At 38.8% G+C, this 22,861-nt stretch overlaps 1 protein-coding gene across 5 annotated transcripts in view; it reads right to left on the minus strand.

Annotated features, from left to right (window-relative positions):
* The window catches only part of DENND4A (DENN domain containing 4A), a 48,696-nt gene that overhangs the window by 6,078 nt on the left and 19,757 nt on the right, over window positions 1-22,861 (minus strand). For all 5 annotated transcript variants that reach the window (XM_038146728.1, XM_038146730.1, XM_038146729.1 and 2 more), the window contains 21 exons: window positions 22,448-22,514; window positions 19,324-19,382; window positions 18,541-18,685; window positions 17,809-17,984; window positions 17,243-17,343; window positions 15,751-15,969; window positions 15,360-15,505; window positions 12,189-12,322; window positions 11,200-11,335; window positions 10,426-10,632; window positions 10,209-10,337; window positions 9,809-9,953; window positions 7,801-7,920; window positions 6,199-6,339; window positions 4,235-5,322; window positions 3,449-3,659; window positions 2,601-2,695; window positions 1,646-1,821; window positions 1,376-1,522; window positions 710-920; window positions 210-464 (listed from right to left, as the gene is read on the minus strand). In XM_038146728.1, the coding sequence (XP_038002656.1) occupies window positions 210-464; window positions 710-920; window positions 1,376-1,522; window positions 1,646-1,821; window positions 2,601-2,695; window positions 3,449-3,659; window positions 4,235-5,322; window positions 6,199-6,339; window positions 7,801-7,920; window positions 9,809-9,953; window positions 10,209-10,337; window positions 10,426-10,632; window positions 11,200-11,335; window positions 12,189-12,322; window positions 15,360-15,505; window positions 15,751-15,969; window positions 17,243-17,343; window positions 17,809-17,984; window positions 18,541-18,685; window positions 19,324-19,382; window positions 22,448-22,514 (4,108 nt within the window). The remainder of the gene's footprint in view (window positions 1-209; window positions 465-709; window positions 921-1,375; window positions 1,523-1,645; window positions 1,822-2,600; window positions 2,696-3,448; window positions 3,660-4,234; window positions 5,323-6,198; window positions 6,340-7,800; window positions 7,921-9,808; window positions 9,954-10,208; window positions 10,338-10,425; window positions 10,633-11,199; window positions 11,336-12,188; window positions 12,323-15,359; window positions 15,506-15,750; window positions 15,970-17,242; window positions 17,344-17,808; window positions 17,985-18,540; window positions 18,686-19,323; window positions 19,383-22,447; window positions 22,515-22,861) is intronic.

Below are 22,861 nucleotides of genomic sequence, written 5' to 3' on the forward strand. Positions count from 1 at the left end.
AGCTAAACACGGGCCCCCCACAAGGACTGCTGAGTGCATGTTCCAGAGTTTTGAATATCTTCCCTCAGCTGACACATTCTTTACCAATTCAGGACTGGGCCCAGCATAGTGCAAGACACATTTCCAAGAGTTACTGAATCATGTAATGATTTCCTATATGGGAAAGCAGCCATTTCTCATACGTCAGTGTTTCCTATCAGATCCCATACCTTGGAGTTCTTATTGCAGTGCTCAGAAGAAAGTATTAATCCTGGTAAGTTGCTGGGCAAGTCCAAGCGCCTGAAATACCACACCAAATTCCAGAACACGATGGGGTGATGATCTACAAAGTCTGCCACTGTTATTGCATGATCCCCTTCATTTTCAAGTAAACTTTCAAGCTCCTTCCATACCACGAGAGGACTGAGGTATGGAACTGTTATAGGATCAGGACTAGGCAAGCGCCATTCCAGGCCCAAGGAATCCTGCAGGAACAGAGAAAAAATGCCATTAATTGTAAGTAATGTAATAAATGCAACTGTCTTTACAAGGTCTTACAAATGCTTTTGTTCCCTATGACACACACCAACACCTAAAAGCTATAACTAGCATTAGTTTAAATAATACAACCTAGCATTTACTGTAATTTAGGAAGGTTCATGCTGTTACACATATCTCTAATCTATGGCAAACATGAAAAAATGACTTTTAAGGTAGAAAAACTACACACTGTTGGTCCTTGCAAAGTAGCAGGCAGGCTACCAGTAGGAATGATATGGCTCATCTTCTGGTTTTCCTTCTCATCTTCTTCCAAAGGACCAAAAGTACTGATGCTCCTTGCTACAGGGTGACTTGTACATTCTGACCCAGAGGCATTTTGTCTTCTTCCTGAGGGGATCTGGATACTTCTGGCATAAACATTGTCATGTTGCTTGGATTTGCTAGAGTAGAGGAAAAAAAGAAGGAAAAAGAACCTCAGCTTTTTGTTTTACTCTGAGTGCTCCAACAAGTACACAGACAGACAGAAATAAACTGGAAATAATGGACCTGACAGTTTGAATTCTGCCTTGTCAGTCACCACATTCATTCATGTTACAGTGCAAGTTTTACTCCCCCTTGCACTGATAATGAACGCACACATCCTCAGAAGAGTTCATAAAACTTGCACAATTACAAATACCAACATGAATTTTTATATTAGGGATGAAATGGTGCATATCAGGCAGAGAAAGCATGATGTGGCCAGCTGAGAGATAAGGCAGAGGCAGCACAGAGATCCTCTCTCAAATCAAATCTCTCCTCTTCAAAGAATATAACAAATTTATTTCAGTTGACTAAAATACATGCATATGCACACAGAAGCTGAGGAATTTCTAGGCAGGAAAAGCACATTTACCTATTTGAATTGATATCTTCTTGGACAGACATCAGGGATGTAGTGAGGCCAACAGTGGCCGTGGTGTTACAGGACTTCCCACTCTGATTGGAGAAAAGGGATGGGAACTGCATATTTTCTGTAGAAGGGCTGGACTTCAGAAAATACCTGCAGGGAAAGCAAAAGCTTAACATCATCCAAAAAAAAAAAACCCAAAACCTAAGTCCCTAACAAAAAGCACTTCCCAAGATGAGCATTTAAAATTGAGGAAAATTCAAATATTGTTATTACCGTCCAGGCCGCCGAAGATCTCGGATTTCTATGCTTAAAAAAGGCAGAAATAAATTGCCACAGAAGGGACACGTGGTATTGAGATTTGAATCATCTGCTGTCCAGCCTGCCATGATTTCTTCATCGTGAACCAAACAGTCACAAGTCCGACACCGAGAGCAGCTCGAGATGAGGACCTGCACAGGGCAGGAACAGAACCCACTAGAACATGTTCCCAAAGCTACTTTTGTGTCACACAGCACTTAAAACTACAGCCAAAATCTTTGCCCTTTGATGAATATTCCTCCCACTTGCATACAAGTTCATCCTCTTACTGCTTCTCAGATTAAAATCAACCAGCTGTTTAATAATATTTCTATTAACAATAACATGTTATCTGTAATCTGCAAGCATAAAAGTAAAGGGATATTTATGCAGCTCCATAAATTATGATTAGAGTTTAAACACGCTTTTGTAGTGACTGTCAGTATTATAAAAATGGGAATAAAAAGATGCAAATGAACAGTCATTAACCTAAATGCAGTGGGGGGGGGGGGGGGAGAAAATAATGAAGAGCCACTCAAAGCAGTGAAAAGAAAAGTGATCTTACTAGAAGTTACACCAAGAAACAAGAAATAGGCACTTCTCTCTTCTGTACTTTTAAACATCCAGTGCTACTTCAGACTTGGTATTTTCACTTTGAACAAATTTATCTCCACAAGGGATTTAGATACCTGAATTCAATTACATCCAATAGCAAACTCTTGACAACTCAAGCTTAAAGGAACAAAAGATGTGACTGAAAGGAAGACCTTTCTAGAGCAAGATTTGAATTTAAATCTACTTTGTGACAGAAATATCCATCTGTCTTTCAGTGCTTTAGTTTGGAGCTCTGAACTTCGGAGATACAGATAATATTCATATTTAAAGACACATGCTCCAAGTCCATTAATTAAATCAGTAAATCATCCTGTACCTCCATGGCATAGTTCTGGAACACGCTGGTACTGCTGGTGCTGCAGGAAGACACCAGCTCTGATTTGTCAGGTAAAGGGAACTTGGAAAGAGAACCTGTTAACAGAAGAAACCCAAAGTACCAGTTACTCAGAAAATGCATTTTTAGCACCCTGTTTTTCTACTCAAACAATACTGCAGTTATAATAAAATGTGTGATGGAAGATGCAACAAATGAGATATACTGGTACAGAACTGTGGAGTGTGAGGCTGCCATCTGCCCAGCACCAACCAAGGCAAAAATAAAAGCTACCAACAAACTATTTCCATATGTTCACTTTTGTTTGTTAACAAGAGTTGGTAGCTTGGAAACAATTTTTAAGTAATTCACAGCCACACCTTCTGTGCGGACAAAAACTAGGGAAGGACAAGAGGTGCTGTTTGTACCCCAAATGACATCAGAAAGTGATACAGTCATGCTCAATTACCCAGCACAGATTAGAAAAAAAAAATCCACAGTCTGTCTGATAATCAGCTTCAACTGTGGCTTCTAGAATATAACAGATTTTTAAAAGTATTTTTACTACTTCTAGAAAATAGAACCAGACCAATGAAGTTACCATTATAATGTTTTTATGGATGTTTTCTGGAGCTGTACAACTTACACAATTAAGGTGTTTACATGAATACTCAAGGACTCAAAGGACTATTTGAGTAAGAGTTTTCAGGTAGTAAAAGAAAAATTTACTTCTTCCACAAAAAGGACTAATGACTAGGGTGATCCTAAAGTGAAAATGATAAAAGAACAACTTTTCAAACGGGAATGTTTTTGTTCAGTTTGATGAATGCCATGCAGAAGCTGTATCTTACCACACTGGTCAAACTGCTTAGCTGAGCTGTCATGGGAAGCTGAGCTTTCCAGGCTTGTCTTGCTGATGCTAATTCCCTTAATTTCTGATGTGGTGTTCTCCTGAGGAGAAGCACTTTCAAAATCATTGCAGACATCTTCATCAGTGAGAGAAGTAGATTCTGAGTCCAGAGCTCCAAGAGATGAAACACTTGCTCGGTCTGAATTTTGATCCTGAGAAAAGAAGTTCCAGTGAGAAAATGAAAGGAAAGCAAAAATTTTTCCCAAAAAAAGCAGCAGACTTCTTTGTCCCAGTAAATTAGCAGCAGCTGCAGGAATACATTAGGATGGACAAGGCAAGTGTCTCTCTCCATTCCCAAGGACTGGAAATAAAAGTAATTTTAGTTTGAATTGGTAGCAGCAAATAACATTCTAACAAATGACCTCAGATCAAAACTAGCTTTAAATTATTCTGGCAACCAATACAACCAGCTTTTCCCATACTCATAAAAGCAATAAAGACTTCAAACCAGTATTTGTTTATTTAAGTGTCTTTTCTTTAGGTTAAAGAGGGAAGCCAGAGCAGTGTTTGTTGCATCAACACACTTATGTTCTCCCATTAAATATATTCAGGGCCCAAGCTAGACTAAAGTTTTATTCAGGATATTAAAATCAGGATTCTGGTATATCAAACATGATTAAAACAACTTAATGTGCGCAGTCATGCAAGGGATTCATCACAGGTGAGTCAGTAATTAAACCTTTACAAAGTTTTTTCCTTAATTTATAAGTTATTAATAAACACTTACCTTTGCAGATGCAGCATACATTGCAAATTTGGAGTACCACTTGCTTGCTTTCTCTGCAACCCCTTTTCCAGCAGAGAACATGCTGCTTTTCAGAACATCAAACTTGGGAGTCAGCAGCGTGTCCAAGTTGAAGGACGGTGATGACACAAGTGTCAGTGCACTGGTTGTGTCCTGCTCCTTGGCTAGGCTGTTTGGGGAATAAGCTGGGGAAGACCAAAGCCTGTCCCTTGGCCTTTCTTCATGTTTTGTGTGGTAGCTTTTGGATTTGGTAAGACTGGGTGGCCTTGGGGAGTTTGGGGGAAGGCTGGACCTCCTACAAGGCTGGACAATGGTTGGGCTCCTTTTATTTGCATTTCTGTCATCAAAGGGTTTTTGCAGCTCAATGCTTGGGGCACGACTAGACAAAGGGCTGCTCATGTTGTTCATGTACATGACTATTTCTTCAGCTAAATCTCTTCTTGCAGATGGAGTAGAGACACTTCTGTCATCATCCTCCTCCTCTTCCTCCTTTTGCTGCTCTGTCTCGGCAACCAGCAGAGACAATGGATCAAATCCAGTTTCAACATCTGTTTTTTCAACTGGCTTTACTGGAAAGCTGCTCTTTCTTTGCAATTTTTTAGATTTTTCATTGGAAGTTTTCACTGCTGTAGGTGTTTCAGGTTCTCCATCCAGGTCTTCCAGATCAAAGATAACAGGAGACTCTGTTTTATCTGTAAAACTGCAATCAAAGGCTGCATCTTCATCACTGGATTCCTTCTCCAGGCTTTCTCTTTTAGACTCTAAAGAGGAAGATCTGATATTAAGAGTTTTTGGCCTTATGCTTTTCTGTAATGCACTAGAGAGAATTTTGGCATCAGCTCCCAGTTTTTCAACTATTTCTCCAGGGTTTGCTTCCTGGTTGATTCTGTTTATCATGAGTCCCACTAAGCCATCTCCGCTCAGGTTCCTGTTCCTGCTTTCCCATGGCATCTCCCTTAAGTCAGCTTCCACGGCACTTTTATGTCTCTTTCTTAAGGATTTACTTTTTATAACTTCTGCTTCATTGGCATCCTCAAAAGATGATGTAAACAGCAATCCTACAGAATTCTCTGAAAAACAAATGGAACAAGGTGCTTTACTTGTTGCTGTACAAGAAAACTGAATGAAGTACAGAAGAATGCAAATTTGTCTCATCTTTCCAACACCTTACAACACAGAGATGGAATTCACTGTGTTGTGCTAGAGGTTGAAATATTGAGCTGACCATGGTCATAACTTTTAGGAAGGGACAGACAATAAAACACTTAAAAGGCAATAAAATCATACAACCTAAAGAGCATTTTGAGAGACATGATCAAGTCTCAGCTGTATTTAATTCCCTCTTTTGGGGACATTACTACAAGGCTTGAAAGCTAAGGATAGCACTGGTATTAAGAAAATAGCAAAAAAAGCATCACTTTCTAACTTAATGATTTAGAAACAGAGCCAACAAAAGGAATTATTGTCAGAGAAATCTCCATTGTTTTGCCAGAGCATAAAGATGCAGACTTTAAAGTACATTACAATATTTCAAGCATAGCTGACAGTATTATAATAACCAGAACTGACATTACTAAAGACTCATGAAAATGTCTGAAAGTGTCTTTTTAATTTTACTGCAAGAAACCCCTTGTCCATCCTGAAGGAATTAATTACCTGCTGGAGATTATAGGAAAAAACCCAAGATGTTGGTGTTTTGTAAGCAGAAGTTAACTACAGCAAAAAACAGAACAAACAGGAAAAATTCTGGAAGTACAGAATATTGCCATGAATTTTCCTGACACAGCACATGCTGACTCCAACCTAGACTCCCTCCCCCACTTTTCATCAGCCACTGCTACTACAGCACTGAAATACTGCAAGTTTAGTGAACAACAGAATTTAGGAGCACTACTCAGAACTCATTAGTAACAAATTGGATGGATGTGTATTTTCCCTGCACTCACCCCTGCTCCCCTCTGCCACGGTGTTGTCAATGGCACCGTTGAGCCGCACGATGCTGGAAGTGGCTTTGTCATTGCTGGAGTTCTGGTAATTCAGTTTGGGCAGGCAGTCCCCACTCCCTTTTGTGCTCTCCACTTCAGACACTGCAGACAGAAAAGGACAGAGTTTTGTAGAATCTGTGGAACACCCCTTAAATCTCAAGTCCCCCTTGCCTCACACAGGATTGAGCAGCGCCTTGTTGCACCCTTCCCATGAGGCACAGGCTGATCCCTGCCTGAGCAGAGGTTTTCACTATGGAAATTTAACTCCCAGCATTACTTCTGGAATGCTCCAAAAGCTAGAAGTTCCATAAGCTTAGTGACACAGAGCCCAAAAATCAGTCCAAAATATCTTGTGGCGAAGATTAAGACCACCCTTGCTCACTTACATGGAAGAGGTGTAAGAGTACTTTTCTCCTGCCTTTGCAAGAGCTCAGCTTTACACAGATCTCATTTCCCCCAGGACTACACAGGAGAAATGAAGTAAATGTGAGTATTTATATTCAACTCTTTTAGATATGAAACAAAAATTCCACTGCAGGTGACTACACAAAATAAAGAATTACTTCTCTAAAGGATTTCAGAGAACTTTAATATTATCAAGCTGTTTTAAAAACTGCAAAATGTTTTAGCACATCATATCATGATAGAGAGCTACATTTGTCTTAATTATGGCCGAAAGTAATAAGTTAGGGAGAATTAATTTTCTGCATCCTCAAAAGCTTTATTAAACCTAAGTAACTTGTCTGTAATCTTACATATGTTCTTATGATCATGGGCAAGACAACTTTTCAAGAAAACTGAAGAAAAAATACTAGGGCTGGAAGGAAGATTGTGGTGAAAACACTGAAGCAACTTATCTAATTCCATATTGCCTCAGATTTTTACTTCACTTGACAATGGGATAGTTAACCCAAACAGTAGGAGAAAGCCCACTGAAAAATTTAAACAATTAAATTATTAGGGGAACATTTACTAAGAAGGGTATTTTCCATGAAGATACATGGGAATCTGTAGTGCTTATACAATTTTACTACACAATCTGATCTTCGATGTACTTGCATGAAGTAGATACTGCTCAACGGCAGTTGAGGGAAACAAGAGCAGCAGATGCAAAACCTGAAGAAATTCTGATACATCTCCCAAACTTTGAGAATTCCAAGGAGCTGGGTAATTTAGACTTCTCAGACTTGCAAAATTTCAGCTGCTTTCCTATTACAGGATTTATAAAGAAACCAGACTGGTAGAAAATGCTTTTCTGTAGATTATGCCTATGAGGCAATTTCATTTTTTTTTAAAGACAAAAACATTAGGCTATAATTATCATTAAGCTTTTATGCTCCTATTATCACTTATTTCAAACAGGAGAGAAAAAAGAACTGTAATTTTCCAAGTGAAACCATTAGACATCCAGAAAATTACACTTCGAGAAAGAACTTCAGGCAGTGGCATAAACTGGCATTATCACACTCACTCACTGTGAGGAATCAGCTGTCCCACTTAGCTTTTGCTGGAATCCTTATTTATCCCCAATGAACCAGATATCTGCATTCACAAGATACGTACAAGAACTGGAGTCACTCTCTCTCTTGTCCTCCTTTTGTTCTTGGATGTCTTGAAGACAAGTTTTCCCTTGCTTGGCTTCTTCTTTGAGCGATGTGTTATTGGCAGTGTCTGAAAGTCCCCCTATCAGTGCAGGGCAACATCAGAATAAAGACAGTTATGGCATTTAATAGTGTGACATTGTTCAGGGGAATAAATTGAATACCAACAGTAATTCAAAGGCCTCTTATCAAGAACATTCCAATTAACAGCTAACATTTTACCACCAAATTAAAAAAAAAAAGAAAGAGAAAAAGGATTGGCTATTACAGTATAAACACTGAAGTGGTGCTTTAGAGGATGAAATTAAAGGGGTAATGGGTAACATTTCTTTTTAAATACTGAACTAAAGCACTGTTTGATTTTCATTCTGTTGCCTGGTTTATTTGATCAAAAGGCGACATCTTTTCAAGAACTCCAAGAGGCATCTAAACATGGTTTCATTTTAGTGTACAAGGTTTCTCAGAAACATTAATGTTAACAGAAATGTTAATGCATGTGATTCTCATGGTTTTACTCTAGAAAGTAAAAAGATTTAAACAATGCAGTGGCAAACACAAGTTTGTCTGCAAAAATAGATTAAAAGGAAAATAACCACCATCACCCCAAAACCTCCTGCAAACGTTCAAGCCACTTATCTGGTCACTCTCAAGCCAAAACACTGCCCAGGTGTAATTAATATGGTCTCTCTCCAGGATCAAGAGGGTCCAACATAATTAAAAGTTCCTTTCCCTTTTTTCCCTCAAGAGGCTGCACTGAATGGCTACAGACAGGGTAAAAACCTTGTTGCTATGGTAAAGATAAGAAAATACTCTGGAATTTATGGGAGAGATGTTGGATTTCCTGAGGAGTCAGCACACATTCCAGCTGTGAGGCTTCATGCAAAGTAATCTTGAAAAATCAGATGATGTCAAAAGTAAATGCTATTAATTATATAAGTGACAGTTATTTCATTAAGGATTATTTACACTTCCCTGGTTTACACAGTCTGAGTTGCAACCAACATTGCTAAGCTCTTGTACAGTGCTTTGCACGGCTGGCTTTCAATGAAGTGGTTTATCAGGAAGCTCAGCTCCATGAAGAACAGGCAGAAATAAGGCAAAATTGTTCAAGGCCATCCATAAGGTTAATGATAGAGCCAGAAATAGGACTGGAGTCTCTGGGGTCCAGAGAAATAATCTAACCATAAGGCCATCATATATGTTCTGGTTGTCAGGCAAAGATTTATCTGTACACATTTGGAATCACAGAACAGCCCTGGATGGAAGGACTTTGAAAGCTGAGTCAGATGACCCACATACATTTATAAAAGTATGTTGTAAAGGTCTTCCAAGGTCAGCCTGCCCTAAACTAAACTGCATTGCTGCTACTTTACAATGTACTATTGTGCTTTACTACCAGGAAGTTATAAATACCACGGAAAGTAGTACCTTTAAAAAATACCAATTACAGGCATGGCCACATGACCATCTGATGTTCACATTATCTAAGTTTTCACCAGAAAGAAAAGGAAAGAACCCCTGAAATTTACAGCCTCACATCTTTTACTTGTATTCTAGATAAAAACAAACATGATCATTGCAGGTGGTAGGCAGAAGCTGCAACCAGTCCTGCAAACTCAAGGACTAGTTTTAGTTGCCTCTCAGCTAACATTAAAAAAAAGGGGAAAATTAAAAAAGATAAGGCTGGAGAAAACTTTCTGCCAATTATAAGACTAGTTATTAGGTAAACTAGGATAATTATAACAAATTTCAGTTTCATATTTTGTCTCTATCTCAAATAGCTGATATAATAAATGAATAGCAGACTATTTCAGATTCAAAGGCAAAGGAGACTGCTTTTTAAAAATTATGCAGGAACTATGGCATTTTTTTCTCTAAAACAGTTTTATCCAACTCACAAAAGAAAGATTATTTCAAAAATCTCTCATCAGCATGAAAATAAAAAAAACAGAAGGATGTGGATACTTTACCAGGAACAGATGTATGTGCAGTGCTTGCTGGTAGCTTTTTCAATGCTTTTTTAAACTGTGCTATTCCTAAGACAACATTTCGTATTTTCATCCAGAGGAAATAGCCACCTCGATTGCTTGAAGGCCAGGTGCTTTCCAAAACAGCCTATTTTGGAAATATCAAAATCAAGCAGTCATCTTCAGGAACAGTGAGGTGTGAAAACAGTAGCTTAAATTTCAGTCTGAGTTATATTGGCAGTAATACAGCAGATTTCTAAACCTACAAAACCAAAACCCACAAAACGATTCCATCTTGTGTTTCTTCAACTTACAAGAAATGACAGAATCACACCTGAACCGCTCTGTTATTTTTTCTCCCTTCTATCTGCCCGGATCAAAATGCATCCTCTTCAAAGCATACCTTGTTGTAGTAGCCGTAGGTGATGGCGTTGGGGTCGATGCCAGCCTTCTGCATTTCGAAGAGCACGCGGACCGCCAGCACGGGCTGCCCGTACTGCCCGCAGAGCTGCATGAGGACCCTGTAGCACACCTGCAAACACACACCTGTGAGCCCTGCGCTCCCGACACCGCTCGCCCTCAGCCCCACGGGCTCCTTCTGCACCCGGGGGCCGTTTTACCTCGTCAGGCGGATCTATCTTTTTGGTGTGCATTTTCTGTAGCACATCATAGGCAGTTCTCAGAGCCCTGACTTTGGAGTGGCAGACTTTCACATAGGCAGGGAGGCAGATGAACCAAAGGCCGTAGCAGTGACGGAGCAAACACCTTGACCACATCTGGGGGATGGAGGAGTACTTCTTTGCAATTTTGTGCGCAGATTTAATTTCCTGGAAAGAGACACAGATTATCTGTGTATACACAGATTATCTGTGTATGTTTATATCTACATCACACAAAGCTACATGTGTAGCATGTTAAAAACTGAACATGTACAATAATATCTGTGGAAACTGCAACAGTAATATTAACAATATAATAAAGTGGGAAGGAATATGAAAGCAGTGAGAGTGATAACAAAACCAGTCACTGTGCAATATTCCACTGCTAAACTCTTGCATTTCTTTAAATCTCTATTACTTTGAAAGTTAGAGTCCCTCAAAGTCCTGGGCAGGAAATGCAATCAAGAAGTGGATATGGAAAACTCATGGAGAACAGTGTGAAGAAAGGGGAAGGACAGGGACAGCACAGCAAGCAACAACCTTGTATGGGGGGCCCTTGTATGGTGCAGGCAAGAAGCACATCCAAAGAACAATTAACACAGTGACCTTACAGTCACTAAATCAGTGAAGAACTGAAGAACCACCAGGCTGCAGGCACTGCCAGTCAGGCTTCACAGCCAAACTCAAGCTGTCCCCTTCCAAAGCACCTCACACTCCAAGAACATCAGCAAGTACCTGCTTAGTTCTTCTGAACATTGGTGATGGGCTGTTGGGGCTACTGGCTTTTGAGGACAGTTTGTTATTTGGTGCTCTGAGAAATCCTTCAGGTCGTTCAAACAATTCTAGCTTTAATACTGGAAATCCATTATAGCTGTAAGAGAAATGTGTCAATTCTGGTAAGTCAGCTCCAAAGCAAACACATCACATAACAGCAAAGGAAATCAACTACACACTTGCACCAGAGGCTTCCCAGGAAATAAACACAAAAGTAAACCTTTCATGACATCACTGACAAAGTGGTTCACTAATCCCTCAGCACAGGTTCATATGCTTGCACAAACAGACTCAACCTGTTATTCAGGTTAGCAACTTAAACTGATAAATGTATTTACTGCCATAACATTTTCTTTAATTAATGTGTCAAATGCATTAGTATTGATTCTAGTTAATAAAATAAAATAATCTGTGTGGTTTAGTCTCCAGTGAGCATCACATGACTGAGGCTTATGAAAATCAATAGGAACAATATCAAACTATCTAAAAGATTAAATCAGATTAGATATGGAAATAGTTCTCAGAATTAATGAAGAAACGAACAAACTCATCTGACATAATTACTAAATTAGTAACGCTAGTCTTCAGCGATTCTTTGACATGTACTCTCTCTTTCCAAAGAGTATCTGCAGTTCATATCATTATCAGTAATAGCAGAAGGACAAATAAGGATGACTGGGGTCCACTAATCTCAACTTTAAGCTTAAAAGGTGTCAACAGCCAGCACAATGTAATGTGATCACTACCAGCTTTATTAATTATTGTTTCTGTGTGTACACACACAAAATTAAAACTTCTAAAGAACTGGCACAACAGCCATTTCACACGCACCTTTTACTTGAGCAACAGAAAGGGACAGGAAAAATGACTCTCACAAGAACCTAGAAATTAAACTCTACAAGGGCAGCTGTTAGGATTTTGGCTGGCATCCTGCTGTGTCTTTAGGCTACCTGTATTGCAGAGGGTGCTCTTCCCCATTTGGCAGATGAGGGATCTCAGGGGGTGTTATGAAAACTGTGTGCTCACTCTTGTAGGACTCATCCAGCTCTATAAGTCGTGTTTCCCCAGTTTTGTCCATATCTACCTGGAGGAGGAAGTTAAAAGGTAAAGTAGTCACCAGGGGCATTGAATTTCCTGCTGTTAACAGCTGTATGATCAACGGGACAGAGTCTGCATTAGCTTCAAAGAACAGCACTTCAAATGAAAGGACACCTTGCGAAGTTATAATGACAATAATAAGTGTTGCACTGGTTTTGTAAACTTCACCCTACCCCAGTAATGACTGTTCAATGGTACAGTCTGAATTGCCTGTTTTCAGGTGAATATTTTAAGGAGTATGTAGAGATTAATCCTTCTGAATACAACTGTTTCTAAAACTGTTTCCAACTTCAGCAGTAACTTGAAATTTTTAAATATAAATATATTTTCCCCAATTTTAACCACTGAAAACAATACCAAGTTTATCAAATTGTCTTGATGCATACAGAAGGTACTACCAGCACCATCCACAACTGCAGCCACTTACACAGCACTTAATGTCTTGATAGTCTGCAGAGACTGCAGAAATACACATGCACTGCAAGAGAATGGAATATAAACCTGTGACCTTACTGAAGTTTAAGGGAGACAGGCACAGCTTTGTTTTTCTAATTTAAATTACTTAAATGGTTTAAATGGCAACCAAATGACAGCCAAATGGTAGAATACTTCAAAGAAATGAATAAGCAACCTGTGGAACCCAAGAATGCATCTTAAGAATTTGGCAACAGAGAGTTAATGTATAAAAAGAAGAATATTCCACATTCTCTCCCTCCTGTGAGGTGCAAATGCATCAAGCAGTTTCAGTAAAATTATTGAATATTTAAAGTTTGATAAACATACAAAGAGGTGTCCTTAATTACACATTTTGCTGCATGAGACAGATGGAAAGCATTAGCAAATTGAACCAGCCAAGTAGCAAGAACATATGGCTCCTGAGAAGCAGCAGTAAACGAAACCTTACTTGCAATTTAAATACTCCTAAGGATGTAAAAATCCCACAGCTACAAGTTTTACCAGTGAAATATAACAAAGCCAGTAGCTCAAATGTGTGTCGAATTGACGTAATTTTTGAATTCCTGGAAAAATGAAAACTTGTGAGACAATTACACTGTATCTTTCAGTTGACAAAATGGGTAATCAATTACAATCTGCTGCTGCTGTCTAGGACCAAATAACAGAAGAGATTACTCTTCATCTTAAACTATTCTCACAAATTATTTAAGACAGGGCTTAGTTGATATTTTATAGATAACTAATTTCACAGTACATAAAATTTGTCTCAAGCCAGTAGTCTGTAAGTACCCAGAAGAAAGCACTGTATCACCTTTCAACTCATGACATCACTCTTTCATCCAAAACCCTGTCAGGTACTGGTTCACCTAATAAAAGATTAAATATAAATACTTTACTGGAACAATTCAATTTTGATATCTGGTCTTGGCTACAGCTTTAGTTGGAAGAGCAGTCCTTGCTATACTTCCACATTTGGACTCTGTATGTTACTGGTAAGAACAGTAGCAGAAATTAGGAGAAATCAGGGAGGAGAAGCAGGAAAGAGAGGAGGCAAATATATCACTGTTCGAAGAAATCCTACACAGGAACCTGCTCCCTCAGTCAGTAAATATCCAGTTTCACAAGCAACTTTAAAGCTATAGCAAATCCTAAAATCATTGCAATGCCAGTGCCTTAGTTTCCCCGCCGTTATCCCTGGCACAGAAACAGCTGTCCAATTAATAAACCTGAATAAAATCCTCACTGCCAGTAATGGAAGTCGGACAAGTGTACGTGCATTCTGGAAAATTTGCTCTCACCAACTGTCACGAGCATTTTTATAGTGGAAAGAAGCTGTCCAGGGCATCAAGTAGCAAAATACCTGGCACTAGGACAGACAAGTCTCTGTTTCAGCTGTACAAATGGCTACTTAACCTTTGCTAAAAGGTGAAAGCTCCAACAGCTCCACAGATTATGTGCAGTCTCACAGTGACATCAGCAACCTAAGCATGACTTTTTTGAAAGAGATGTCTGAGTTTCCAGACAAGATAACTTTAGTTTAGGGCATCAACTTCAGCACCCTCATAAACTGTTCTATAAAATGAAATGCATCAGATAGAATTTGGCATTTACACAGTCATTGCATGCTGAATAAACATCCTCTTTAACATCAGCCAGAGAACTAAACTGCAGCACAGAGGAAACCAAGTGCTGCTCAGCAGTTCAGTCACTGGGGTCTATTTCTGTCCAGGAGAGCTCCTGTTTCATGCACAAATTGGCACATGACAAAGCAAGCACTACGTGTTGAAGGGTTTCTAACAGAGTTATGGGATTGACTCAACATTGCAGAAATGTTTGTAATTAATTCCATTTACAAGCCATGAATACAGAATTTACAAGTCATGCTACAGAACTGGGAAGCAGAGTTTTGAAAACTATTACTACTAAAATATTGAGACTAGCAAAAGCTATAAAGAGCATTAAATATCATTATACCATGCTTTTATATTTCTCTCAAACCTCACTGTTTTCAGACTTCTTTTCAAAACAGCTCCTTTTAACTCTTCTGCACTTCCATGGAAAAAAGTCATAAACAGGAACTGTAAATAGCAGTTATCAGCCTTCAGTATTAATTCCCATGGAACAAACAGCAGGTGACCTACTTTCCAGGAAATCCCACACAACTGCACCCTGCTTAAGCAGCAGTGTCCCAGAACAGAGTGGTACAGGTAACCAACAAGATGACAACAAGGTGGGGAATTTCTTACAACATCCACAGAAATAGGGATGTAAAATTCTGGGTTTCAGTTCAGTCCTCCTTCTTGCACTTCTTACAACAAGCCAGGATTTCAGAAGTTTACATACCAGTGACAACTAGCACCTCTAATTTGTTCTCATGTTATATTTACATTCAAGAATTTGAAGCAAAAAATGGAATGAAGTCCAACAAAAAAGGAAAAATGGAAGGCTACAATGATGAGACAATAGGAAAATAAATGCAAAAACAAACTTGCATTTCAAATACATTCTGGCAGATAGGGCAGACAACAGCAGAAGTTAAGCACTGTATGCACACAAGACCTGCTTACTTTATCCACACAGTCATCAAAGAAGGCAAGGCTGGCATCCTTGTCACTGACAAAAGAACATTCCTCAATGAAGCGAATGAACATCTGGGTTTTGGTCATCAGGGTGTAGAACTTCTGATGGGAACGGTCTCTGCTCTTCAGGAACCCTGCCAAGTGCAATCAGCAGCATTGTCAGAATGCCCAGAAGGGAAAAGCCCTCACCAGAACTCACTGTTGGTTCTACTTATGTGCAAAAAGCTTCCTGCAATCTTTGCCACTACAGTGCAATTTTGTCTGCACTTATATTTTCCTCACCATTTACAACACTAACATGCCAATGTTTTATTCTGTAGATAAAAGAGAATATAAAATAATAAACTAATACACACAAAGCAAGTTTATAACTTTTCACCTTGTAGTTCAAAGAGAGAACTTGCATCTGTGGCTGTTTCAGAGGGTGCCTCCGTTATTGGCCTGAGGTAAGACCTGTAACCTTTCAGGATTGAAGCCATGAAACAGAGAAATGCTTCCTGGATCTCCAAATCTAACAGATGCAATTTCTTCCCAGAATTAAAATCATAATCATTCATTGCCAATTCCATTAATGCATCTTCTCTTGGTCGTTGTTGCACTGTGAACAGAACAACATGATAGTGTTTTACTTTTTTTCCCCCCTCAATATTGGCCAAAAATATTCTCTTTAACTTAAAAGATTCAGTGATTACTGAACTCCATTACATTTGAAATAGGTTAAAATATACCCAAATTCACTCAGGACACAAGACAGTGGATTCAGCTTGACCTTCTGTACCTCATGTATCTGTGGATAACACCAAAAGCAGGATGCACTGGCCTGGTCAGCACAGGAGTTACTACAGTACCAGAGAACCAGTGTGGACAGAGCTTTAAAAAGCCCTCAAAGAAAACTGTTTGCAAAACCATGTGAAAATTTAGACAGGAGCTGATTAAAGCAGCATATTTTCAGGACAAACACACGGATGAGATGTACTTTTTTTGATTGTGCCCTTCATTTCAAAAAGCAGACAATGCACATTAGATACTGACATACACAGAAAATCACTTCGAGGCAAAGTGGAGCTACTGAAACACAGCACTGCAAAATGCTGCTACAGACAAAATGTGGCTCTAGCAAAACCTGTATACTTCAATTAAGTACGTGCATCAACATTTTAAAGCCATCAGAACTCTAGCTGAGACTTCACCACTACACACAGAGTTTGCTAACACTCTAAATGTCTCAGGAAAGTGAAAGGATGGTTTTGTCACTGTCTTTCCACATCATATAATTATAGCCAACCTTACCTCGGTATCCTTTCTAAGCAATCTATTCTTTGGTAAGATTTAAGTTCACTACCACTATTTTTACATACAGAACATAAGGTTTAGAATTTTTTCTAAAAAAGCCCTTCCAGAAAAATGTATCACAATTTTGAAGCATCAGATAATTTCCACCACACATTGGCTATACACTTTGTGCAGCACATCCCAATAAACTTCTGTTTCTGTACGTTCTAATCAAGACACAAATTCTTGTGAGCTCAACAGCCAGGATTGTGTAGATAGCCTTTAAAAAAAAGTGCTTTGTTTTAATGAATTTCACTAAAACCACCCCATCCAGTTTTTTTTTTTTTTTTGTATGAGGCTAACATTAATAGGAAGGGATATCTATTAACTACTGCCTTCATATATATGTGGAGTCTCCTCTATCCCAGAATCCCCCACATAGTTTCTAATCTCTGTATTTAGAGCACAGATTTTCCTATTCTGTAAAAAGAAATGTTTAGTGGAACTGATAACTTTAGAGCATATTTATTAGCTACATTTATCTGGTTTTGTAGCACACTGTGCCCAGTGTAAAGCTTACTATGTACTTTCCCACTCACATTCTGCCAGTTGCTGATATAAAGTATTCAAAGTGTTCATCAGATTTTTACAAGGTTTCTTTGGTAGGATCTTCCATGCAATAGTTTTCTTGTCTCCAGTTCTGGAAAAAAAAAAAAAAAGCATTCACTGGAATGTGTTCAGAGGTTGTTCCATCACACCAGAGAAGGAGGTTTCACTCCATTAAAACTGGACTGAGAAGGATTGCAAACCAACTAACAAAGTCAAATTTGATTTACTGTGTGGAGATCTGATCAGAGCCATCCAACCAATGCCCCATATTTCAGGGTGATGATTACACTGCCACACTCTTCAGCACGGAAATCAATCCAGTTACAACTCACCAGAGATGGATTAATGGTACTAAGCACCTGTTATTGCACCAGCAACCACCACTCATGCCATGTTCTGAGCTCTAATTACTTAAACTGGCATGGACAGAAGGAAAAGAAATTGAAAGAAAAACTAAAATACCCCTCCAAGTTTTGCCAAAAAGCCAGTTTTTGCTTTTGAAAAGAGAAAGCAGAAAAACATTTACAGAGAAGAAAAACTGCTGATGAAAACTTACTGAGAAATTGTGTTGGTATCCAGGTCAACACAGCTGACATCAGGTGGGGGGTCATAGAGATCAAAATATCTGGAATCAATTCCCACTATGAACGGGCACGGGGCACTCAGCACATCTGCCAGTGCCAAGGGACAGAGAGGAATATATGGGCAAGGCCAGTGGAAAGGAAATATCATCTTGGAAAACATGCAGAGACAAAACCACAGGTTACACATGTGCAATACAGCCTATGTAGGAATAAACCCCACTTCACTAACTTCAAAATTATTTAACATGGCAGATTGCTATTACTGGAAATCTAGATGTAGATTATTAATTAGAAACTGCACTAATTTCTCTAAAATTCATTTTGTAGGGAAAAACTCTTCAGAATCACAGACTGCACAGAAAGGCAGCAAACAATGCTTAGTGATGACAGGCAGGGAAAATCAGGCATTTAAAATCCCATAGGAATAGATACAGTGCTAGTTGGGAAAACCAGGAACTCTTATTTAATGCACTGTGATGATCAAACACTTATTTACAATATTTACACAAAGAATCAACAACAATTTATCTTCCATCTTCATAGGATATCATTACAACAGTAATTTTTTTCTCTAATGATCTTTATTTTAATTCTTATTTTTAAGCAACCTTTAAGTTTAACAGCACTAATACTAAATCTAAATTTTATCTCAGAAGCATTCTTTCTGTCCTTTTACAGGTGTATGACTAAAAGCTGGTACTTACAGAGACCAATGCCTCTGTCACACTCGTGAGGACAGACGGTCGCAATGAGTGGATGAGGATTTTATGTTCTGTCACAGCAAACACCAACAGAGTTACTGCATTTTCAGGTCCTAAATTCTGAAGTAGTGTAGAAAACTTGCCACCACTGTTACAGGACATAAACACACCGGTGAGTTACAAGGGACAGTAAAAAAAAGAAACGTTTGATAATAAAATAAATGGAAATCTGCAAATCTTTCTTTTAGAGAAGATTACTTGGTAGAATACTTGGCACACTTCACTGCCCAGTGAGGAATGGTTATTTCCCAGCAGTAACCATGATTCCTTGAGACTTGACTCAGTCTAGACTATTTTCAGGACACAGGAATGACAGTTTTTCTTTCTGAGAAGCAATTTACAGGGAGACAACATGTGTTTCTTTAATCAGTATCCTGCACTGAGACATGGAAGTCAAGACAGTAACAGAGCTCCTACAACTCCCTTCCAAAACAAAAGACTGAACTATCTTGGGAGCCCAGGGATGAACTCCTAGAGAGGGGATCTAATAATATATACTCTTCCTCAAGAACCACTAAAATTATTTTAAACCCCCCCAAATACATTAATAATTGTGTATCCTTGTCAGGGTGCAGGTCTAATCACAGGAATAAACTTCAGATCCACCAGCTTCCAAAGGCACCAGACAAGGTGAGTTAATTTACACAACTGCAACTCAAAACAGCAAAGCTTTTCCATAACACAAATCAGAATACATCTCACAATTAACAAGATACTGCTACTTGCCTTAGTGGGAGTGGTGATGACACAGGCTGGCTAAGAATCAAGTTATCATGTGGAGATAGCTGGGAAAAGATTTTAAAATACATTATTTTTATTCTGAACTTCAGAAATATTTACACAACTACAACAAAGAACACTTAAAATTCAAATTAGGCTGAATCTTGTATACCCCAGTTGTGTACCACTCTAAGAAGAGCTGTGCAATGATATGCATCAGGATCTTTTAGTAAAAACTGGGCAAAGCATGATCTTCCTTTCTTGGCCAGAACTGAATACATTGCATATTCATAAAGAAGACTTTAAACTAGCTAATGCTGCAAAAATTTGAATATATTAACTGCTGAAAAATGAAGCCTTCTGTACTTTAAGGGCTGTGAGAACCCGTATTTCATACACAGCTTTCAGGAGCTGGGGGGAATTCTTTCTGGATTTAGGGGTAAAGAGAGGGATAAAAATTCATAAAGGGAGAGATGGCAGGTCATAATGTAAAGCTATATTTTCTTCAGAAGACATATGAGAATTAGGCTGTTGGCTGGTAGAAACTGCTCAGCTCTGATAGAATCTTTAAAATGTGCATTAGTTGAAGATGCAAGAAGATCCTACTAAATCACATTTCTTTCTTACGGTAACATGGCATCAAGCAAATCCTTCACATATTCAGCATGAACAGGAAGACTCAGGTGAGTACAAGAATAGCAACAGACAATCAGTTTATCAAAGCCCAGCTGATGTTTCCAGCCATGGTAAATCCAAGGTAACAAGACACCAGCTGGCTTAATCCTCCTGCGTTTTCTGTTGTTTAAAAGCAGTAATAACTCAGCCACAGCAGCTTGTACAACTGAGCTGCAAGTGCAGACCATTTTTAGTAACATTTCAGGTTCGAGTGTGCTTCACCTAAGACCCACTGCAGGTGACCAGGTAATAGAAGCCAGAAGACAAGACCGATGACTTAGAAGCTCAAAGTCACCTAACGCTGTGCCTGGAGAGCCACCAAACACAGGGAATTAAGGAGAGTCTGCAGTGCTGTTTCCCTGCATGTCTCACATCCCACTTCCCTGACAAATGTGGATGGCCACACCACAGGCTGGATTTGTCAAGTAAGTCACCTTGGGAGCACCAGCACCATTAGCTTGTGCAGTGGAAGAATTCAGACGACTCATTTTTCCAGCCTGAGGCAAACCTTCATAAACCATCCTCTGAAAGGAAACATCAGCCTGACATCCTCTGACTCCCGTGCTTCAGCAAAAGCACATAAACACAATTAAGCATCTATTCAAGGGGCACACCTCCCTCAGGCAGAAGGGGCACTTACTACCCCCCTTCCCCAGAGGGAGAAACATTACTCCACACGCTCTTCAAGTCTGCAGGTTGTGATACATTAGCACAGCAACATCTGTGCAATGAGGGGATGTAGGACAGAGTCCAGCACATCCCAGGACAGAAGGAAAGATCTTAGGTCAGAAGGAACCCATCAACACTGGCAGCTGGAAGCTGGAAAATGGGAACATTCCATAGTGTTTTACTAATGGCTATCATTTCTTTGAGACTTAGAAGTTTAATTGCTTAGCAAAAGACTACCACATTTTCCATTAACAGGCTTGAGAGAGAAATGGAATCCTGAAAGCTTGCCATTTTCGATGCAGCCATTTCCCACACTAATTTTGAGGAAACATCTAAGGTACAATCACCTGTGATTTTATTCAGCGCAGTTTCTAACACAACTGTCCCTGGAAGCAGCTGGAAGGAAGAATTTATTCACAGATCTCAATTACCACTGCCTACTGTAAAAGCAGTGTTTTCTCCATCTGTACTAGCAGCTCTTAAAGCTGTCCTAATTTAATGCACATAACATTTTGAAAATAAGGTATAACAGACACAATTTTCACATCACTTATATCTAGATCTTCAGACTTCATCCCAGGATATAAACCCATATATACTTTGACAAAAATCCCTAAAACTTCAGACAAAAAAAATTAAAAGCTTCTCGCTATACTCAATTATAATCTCTGTAAACAGGTGTTTAGTGTTTCCTAGCACAAACATTTTATTCAATATGAATTATAAAAACCCCAAACCTAAAACACGAAGTAAAAATGCTGGGTTTTGAATTGAACTTTAAAATCATAAGAAAAGGAACAGAAGTGCCCAACACAGTTTCAGTATAAGTGTTCCCTAATCCCTTTCCAGTAACAGTAATAAATATCACTCCTTTAGAATACACTAAAGAGGATCTTCAATATTCAGTACATGCTATAAAGACATAACCCAGGATTGTATTTGCTCTGAAAGACTTCACTACCATATGGGCTACACAATTAAGGCTCAGAACTGCACAGGGCTCTCCATATTTTATGTTATACAAGTAATAACAGAATAGCATCATTTTGTAACTATTTAATCAAAACCACAATTGGTAGAATACTATGACTGCAACAGAGCTCACTTTTCTCTGCAATAAAAATTTTAACACTTCTCTATCTATCAATTTCTCCTCTTTAGGAGGAAATAAAAAGATTTAACAACACTTCAGAAGTCCTCGAGATCAGGATTTTTTCTCTCCTGCCAACAGTGACAGGGCTGAAATTTGAAAGAGCAGGTAGCAATTCCTGTAATTATTTCACTCCCATGCAGCCCTGCAGGGAGGACAGAGCCAGGGCCACGTTTGATAAAGGGCTGTTACTGGGTGTGGCTCCTGCATTTCTCACTGAGAGCACAAAGCCCTGTGGGAAGAGGGGCAATCACGGATGTGCATTTCACATCTGGTTTAGTTTTATTTATTTATTTATTTTACACTCTGCCTTCATACAGTAGCAAGAAGAAAACAGTTCTAAAGCTATTGCAAAAGTCAGACCAGATGCTGACTTGGAGTAGTTTTTCATTAGTTTCCATATACTCTGAAAAAAACCTGAAGTTCTAAGCTCACCAAACAGCTTCTTGCAATAACTCACTGAAGTCATTAACTAAACTGGAAACAGAATTTTTACGGATTTCTCACATTATGTGTACGGATTTAGGAAAAAGAAATCCTGAACAAAAGTAATTTGGGCACAAAAATTACATTTTCCATTTATTAACCTGCTTTATCTTCACCTTAGACACAGATATTAAAGAAAATTAACCTTACCTGAACTAGAATTCTTGGCCTCTGAGGGGATGGAAAAGGTACTTTATGCATGAAATGGGAAATGTGTCTACAGGAAAAGAAAAATACTGATTTAGTAGAAATTAAACTACTTCACCTCAAGACAAAAATTTTTTGACAGTAAGAGAAATTGTTATATAAAAATGGCACATACTTACTCAGAAAAAAATCCCAGCACCTAAACTGTACTGGGATATTCTGACCTTGAAAACCTATTTTTTTACTGGTCACAAGAAAATGGGAAGGCAGATTCTCTTTCAGAATACAAACTCTGTGAGATTGACAAACAAGGAGTTTGGTTTTTTTCATTTGCAAAGTAGAAGTATTGATAGTTGAACATCACAGTCCCATTTTAAAATCCTGCTCTGACAGAGTTTGACATAGTACTAAACCTCA

The sequence above is a fragment of the Motacilla alba genome, chromosome 10 (genome assembly GCF_015832195.1).
Source record: "Motacilla alba alba isolate MOTALB_02 chromosome 10, Motacilla_alba_V1.0_pri, whole genome shotgun sequence".
Lineage (NCBI taxonomy): Eukaryota > Metazoa > Chordata > Aves > Passeriformes > Motacillidae > Motacilla > Motacilla alba.